Genomic DNA, 6,875 nt, shown 5'->3' with positions numbered 1-6,875 from the left:
AAACTAGGTCATTCATTAGAAATTCCTTCTCTGTTAGACTCTTAGAGACTATTTCTGCTTTGGATTTTGGAAATGGCCTACCATTTACAAGGCACTGTTAATATTCAGTCTGAGTAGCACTCATCTGCCATTTCAAAAGTTTCCAATACCTACCTAGGTTCCTTACAAAGACTTAATTTAAGTATTAGTGAATATCTGTAGATCAGAAGTTAATACTATTAGCATAGCTACTTACAGACTTATGAAACATAACTTTAACTCTCAATAATGGCTTTTGACTCCCTAGCTGGCCTTCCAGTAGCATTTACATAACTGATAAATCTTGATTGCAGTTAACATGAGCGTTACTAGACTTTTAGAAATCAATGATGGAAATATGCTAATTGTATTTATCAGATCTTTATGAATAGCTAGTTATTTGGAACACTTTTTTATTCTGTGCATGTGTATTTCTCTTTGTTTGAATTTTACTCTTCTTGGAGCTACCAATCCTGCTTTAATTGCACAAGTGTCACCTAAATCTCACAGGTACACAGGGAGTGTTGTCTTACAGCTCCATTCTCTCAGGTGCTTTACATTTTGGCTCTGCTTGAACATGGCACTTAAACACAGGCATATCATTAAGCGTGTAAGTAGGTCCATTGTATGTAAGCAATGGGTTTAATCAGAAGAGAATGCTTAGCACCCAGATTTCCATCCCAATTGGGCAAAACAGCCCTGATTCTTTGTTTTTCTTTTTTTTTTTTTTCTCAATAACATCTTGTTATAGTACTTGAGTATTTTCAGGGTTGATTGCAAGGCATTTCCCAAGCTCTGTCTCTTAAGGAGAATGTTGCTGAGTTTGAAGGGAACCTGTATAGCCCAACCAGAAGTGTACTCTCTTTACTATTTTTTACACAAAGCCTATTTCACTAGTCCTACTTTTCCCTTCCTTCACATTGAAAATGTACATATTTTTTTGTCTGCATATGCTATTCAGTTTACATTTTTCTAACAAGACACCATGTGACTGGATGTCAAAATGTTATTGCATTTTCCTAAGAGTGATGTTACTGGCTTCCTAGTTTAAGAATTACTTTTCCCATGGGCTCAGGGAATCCTGTGTAGGAAAAGACCAGGCAAGAAAACAATGGGTTGTTTTGTTAAATTACCTTTCCTGCAGTGTTCACATTGATTATATTCTGGCTTCAACTTTATCAGAAAAAGTTCTCAAGATACTTTGGTAATGTAACCATCAAAAACTATAAGAAGTAAGTGTAAAAATTACAGTTTTTTATTTTGGATGCAAAAACACTAAAAAAAAATGTTCCTTAGCCTGTGAGATTTTGTAATGGTATACATGTAGATCTTATAGAGATTTCACTAATAGTTTCACTTTGTTACGATCTGCAACAGTAATACTATACCATCAACCTATTAAGCACACTTAAGTACCAGTTTGATCATCCTGCCTAAAGAAATACATAAGCATTAACATATGAAAATGAGGTATTTATTAGAAAAGTTCTGGAATTCCATAGAACATTTTCTCCCTTCTCTTACGTTTCTCTCTTCCTCATCCTTGTCTCTCCCTCTCCGTTATATATTGAAATATATACACAGTGGAGAAATACTTGTATGTGTGTACAAGTCTACTTATGCACACAAAAAACACACTTCGAAAAAGAAAGGCCTGGTGAAAAAAGAAAAAAAAATGTCCATCAGTATTTTCATTTGCTTTATTTTTATTAACATCCTGCTCAGGAGAGAGATTCAAGTATATACAAAATCCCCCAAAATGATGCACTTGTAAATATTAATTTAATTCAGACATTGTGAAGTTACCATTGTGCAAGTTTCTCTAGATGTTTTTGCAAAGCTTGTTCAGTACTAACTTGTTGACTTATCAATATATCTTCAGTGTTCTGTAAAAAAAAAAAAAGGTCTATGTGGAGATTGCACCAGCCTGCAAGGACTTTGTCATTCGTGTAATAAAAACTGCAAAGGCAAACCCTTAATTTCTTGCACAGGAAAATAGAGTATGCGCAGAAGTATGTGAAGTATGGAGAAGTAATAAGATGCTTGCCTGAAGCAACCTCTGATAAGACTGAACCAGGAGAGAATGATCAAGTGAAAGAGGAATGCAGATTTTTATTTCCATGTCTGTCAACTGCAATGGAATCATATCAGAGGCAGATAATGACAAGCAGAATTGTTTCATTAGCTGTGATTAGTCTGTTTGAACATTAGTTCATTGCAGCTACAGATTTAGTACTGGTTTATCACCAGTACATACGTGAGTGCTAGGCAACACACAAGTTAGGTTAGAAAGGGTAATAACTGCAAGAAGTTGTTGAATTAACTTGATATCGCCTCAGAAACAGCAACGAGCAAAGTTAATTATGGCAATAAAATGTGTGGAAGTAACTTATGTGGCCCATGAATATGAAAGTGATGGACTTTATCAGCCTAGGTACTTCAATGGTGCAATAAACTGAAGATCCTTCTTTTATCATCACTGTTACTCAGTGACTCTAATAGCTAAACCAAAAACCTTTGTTAATAAGAGATGGTATGGCCTGATCTTCAAGCAAGGGCTTGATACTTACTAGGATTTCTTGGACCATCTACAGGCAGCTTAAGTCATGTCTCTGTGTCATGCTCTGGAAAATTCTTCTCCTGCACAGGTAGGTTTAATCAAACAAGCATTTGTTTCAGTGCAGTAGATGAAAGCTGTGAAAAAATGGGGGGAAAAATATGCTGTTTACCTTCCTTTTCTTAAAATGGCACCAAGAGATATGTGATTGCCTAACAAGTTACCTGGCTTGGGTAACCTAACACCTTGAGCATTTTGTTCTCATAAAGCCCGTGGCTACCTGGTTTTGAATTATACTGTTGTGCTGGGGAGTACCAACCACCTGGCTGTAGGCCTGTCCTTACTCCAGCCATTTGACCAGACATTGCCTTTTACATTCCATGTTGATATGCTAGATGCATACTGGATGCCTAGGGGCACTCAATAGATTAATAAGTAGTTTTGTAGCCAGCCCAACCCAAGAATCCCATGAATAATCAATGGTACTTGAGGCTTTTTGGGTAATTGAATTGCAAACCTAGTAGTAACTAGAAATGTATCAGCAGCAGAATTACACTTATGCCTGCCTCTAAATGTACAGGCTAATGGGACCAAAAACAAAACAAAACAAAACAAAACACAAACAACAACAAAAACAAAAATCTGATTGTGAGATTTATTTGTCTAATTCTATACTTATATTAAAAAAGGAGAAAAAGGAGTCTCTATAAATTTGTGAATTTGATTAATGTTTTTCATCCTTGTGTCACCTTCTAACAGTGAGTAAACGTGATTCTGGAACACACAGTGACAAGACTTAGAAAGAATCAGAATGCACTAAAGTTAATTTATATATATTTAAAATTACAAGGAAAACTGAACACTGGAAAAGAGATCTCATTAAGTTATTCATGTGTGAGCAGGTAAACAATATCAGATGATTAAAAGTTTGTGTGTAGAATCATCTCTAAATAGGTATTTTAGAACGAGTTCTCTTGTGGAAAGTGAAAAGCAAGGTCAGACTTTCTCTCTATGAAAGAGATTAGAGAACAAATGAATGTTACAGGTTGATGACTAGGATGATGAGGGTTTTCTGATGCATGGTTAAAATCAGTTCCAAGAATTAGTATTGTTTTTTGATATATTTTTTTTCCCCTCCATCAGCAATGACCTCAAAAGATCGAATGATTAAGTCCAAATACCTCACAGAGTGCTAAAACAAAAGCAAACAAGAAAGAAAAAGAAAATTCATCACAATTATCTGTGTTTAACTGCTGAATTAGTAAAAATGTCTTACTCAACAGTTTGAGATTTGTTAGGTGTGGGATGTCACCTTTGGAAGGGGTCAGAGCTAAGATTTTACCACAGGGCTTGTTGCATTTTTTTCAAGTACCAGTGCACTTGTCATATGGCAACTGTTAGTTTCATTATTTCCACAAGCAACATCTGGCACTACTTTTTAATCATTAAGAAGAGCTTCCTCCCAGACCATTATCTTCAGTGGTTTGTTCCCATCTCCCTACCATAGGATTCTGCATTGGATCAGGTAAAGCGACTGTTGTTAAGTTGCTATACTGGGCATTTGGCACACTTAAGGGGACAGAGGCACTTCAGAGGACAAGAGATATGAAGAAGTGAAGGGGCGTCTTCTTTCCTGGTGGTTCTGTTATCAAGAACATTTCTATGCCATCACAAACAGGCCTGTTTTGGAAAATTTCTGTCATCCCTCTGAAAATTTCTGATCTCTCAAGCATGTGAAATGCTGCTTCAACTATTTGTAAGGTTACACCACATCAGAAGATTTGGTGTAGTGGAATAGGAACAATAATTGTCTTTACCATTATTCAAGTCAATTGCTAGTTGTGCTTATAAAGCAAAATTAACAACCTCAGAAGAGAATTCACCCTGCCAGACAACAACAGAAAAGCCATAATTGACTACACTAAGTTATTAGTAATACCAAGTACTTCCTCATTGCCCAGCATATCACCTCCATGCAGGCTTTTCTCCTGTCTGTTCCTAAATATGACATGTTACTCCAGCTCCTGTGATGATCTGTCATTTTCTGTAATTCATTTTTTTGTTTCGGTCACATTCCTTCCCACTTCCTGTTAGATAACAGCTATCCACTGTACTTCACATAAAGCTGTAAAAAACTCTCCTGAAATTATTTCTTCACACAAGACTTCTCTTCCATGATTTTTCTTTCAAAACCTTTAGACATACCTGCAGCTTTCTTTCTGTCATTCTTTCTTCTTTCCACCCTCAAGTCCAATCCTCAAATGAACTGTCCAAACCTAAAACTAGGTCAGCCTTTCCCTTCCCTTGTTAAAGCTTCTGCTCACTCCTACACTGGTCTAGTTCCCTCACTCTCCTTTTCACACACCCAAGAACATAACACTTAAAAAATATAAAACTGTTATTTTACATTTCCAGTAGTGACCATTTCCAATTGGTTCCTCATTCAAATATCTCTTTGCATACATTTCTCCAGAGTTTCTCTACTTATTTCGGATGGTCTCTGACTATTTTTCTCCTGCATATGTGCCTGATAATACAACTACCTGACTACCTAGAGGGTAATGTGATTAAATTGAGCATCCTAACTTTACCCTTTAATTTCAGGTAAATGAACCGTGAACACCAAAAAGAAGTCTTACGTACCAAGATAGAAAATGCTGACTGTTAAAAACAATCATGATCTTCCTTAATATCTACCAAATGCTGAAGGCATCTTGTAGCTTGACTGAAAAATTCCCCAGATGATTGTTTCTGCAAACGTCCAAATTTGTCTTCACCTTAGTAGATATCTAAGACCAGGAAAAAACAATGAAAAACTGGCAAAGGGGATGCTTTCAGAACTTACCCAGGACAAGGAAGACTGAGATTTTATACCTCTCTCAGTCTGAAAGAGTTCAGAGACATGTCATAGAGACTAATATATTAGTTGATCAAGTGGCAGTATTTTCCACACCACCTGCTGAGACTAGTCCACTGCACAGAGACATGTTAGATTTGTGAGGCCATAAAAAGAACTGAAGAAAGAGTAACTCTGTAGACTACAAGTTAGGGCATTCAACAAGGAATTAAGATTGTTGGCTAATGCATAAATCACTTTCAGAACATGGAATGGAACTCAAAATTCAGTATATAATACAATATTTGTGTTTATTTTACATACATGTAGCAAAGAAATGTAAATGTGAAAATACTCAGTTTTTAAGCTTCATGTCTGCTCCTGAGCCTTCAAATCTGGAGATGACCCAAATAATGGAATTTTGTGAACAAAGATGAAGAAAAAATGTGAAAGCCTTATTAATTTGTACATGTATTTTATTCCTCTGCATCCATAGAAATGACATCCTGCATTAGCAGAGGAGTTATGGAAAGAAAACAAGTATTGCCTTCAGGAACTTGATTATTCTTAAAACAGGTCAGTTTCTTGATCAGTGTAAATGCACAAAATCCTTCAATCCAAATGAAAATTGTCTTTGAGGTAAGAATGATCTATTCTTAGCCAGATCAAAGACCTGATCCAGCTTTATTAGCTCTGGTGTCAACAAAGAGCGTGGACAGGAATGGGGAATTGGCAGCAAGTGCTGGTCTGCTGCTTTGGTGTGGTCTTAGACCGAATTAGATGTATCATGAAATCACACCCTTAGTTCAGTCAATTTTTGAGGTGACTGATTACAAACCCCAAATACCAAAGCACATGAATTGCTGTGGAAAATAGGTTATAAAACACTCTTCTGGCTGAAACACAATGCAATAGAACATTAATTTAAAACACAAAAGCAGTTGCTACTTAATGGTTACATTATTTTGACATACTATTTGATCAACTACAATCCTAATGGTATTTAGCAATGTTAATTAATTCAACTGTATATAATGTAATATGCTAGACTGGGTGGACAGGCAATATGCAATTAAATGATCAAAGGCAAACTCACCCAGTAGTGTGCTTTCATACCTAAATACATTTCCTTTTATATACTGAAGAAATCTGCATGCTTTACTCATTTCTGATTAGATTTAGACACACACACACACACACGAAAATCTGAATGCACTTATTAGCTAATAATTTCAGGTTAATCCTTCCACCATTTGTTCATAACAGAAAGCTGATTTATCACTATTCAACTGCCACTACTCAAAAAAAAAAAAAAAAAAAAGTGAAGCATAACAACTTAAATCTGTTTCATCTGTCAAATATCAAAAGAATTTGATGGAACTGCTGCTGTTTGGAGTCGATATGTTTAAGCTTCCTTATGCTTCTAGGGCAGGGTGAGTTTGGCTTTAATTTAGGATGTAGATT

General features: G+C 35.9%; 1 protein-coding gene across 1 annotated transcript in view; it reads right to left on the bottom strand.

The window, feature by feature from the left end:
* Window positions 1–1,638: 1,638 nt before the first annotated feature.
* Window positions 1,639–6,875, bottom strand: part of LOC308185289 (uncharacterized protein) — a 77,622-nt gene continuing 72,385 nt past the window's right edge. The window contains exons 5-7 of the mRNA XM_080573206.1: window positions 5,219–5,364; window positions 2,589–2,712; window positions 1,639–1,904 (exon numbers count right to left, since the gene is read on the bottom strand). Of these exons, the coding sequence (XP_080429332.1) occupies window positions 5,269–5,364 (96 nt within the window). The 3' untranslated portion in view covers window positions 1,639–1,904; window positions 2,589–2,712; window positions 5,219–5,268. The remainder of the gene's footprint in view (window positions 1,905–2,588; window positions 2,713–5,218; window positions 5,365–6,875) is intronic.

This window comes from Anser brachyrhynchus, assembly GCF_964034855.1.
Source record: "Anser brachyrhynchus genome assembly, chromosome: Z".
Classification (NCBI taxonomy): Eukaryota; Metazoa; Chordata; class Aves; order Anseriformes; family Anatidae; genus Anser; species Anser brachyrhynchus.
Note: the sequence above shows the minus strand (reverse complement) of the source record. Positions and strands in the feature narration are given on the sequence as shown.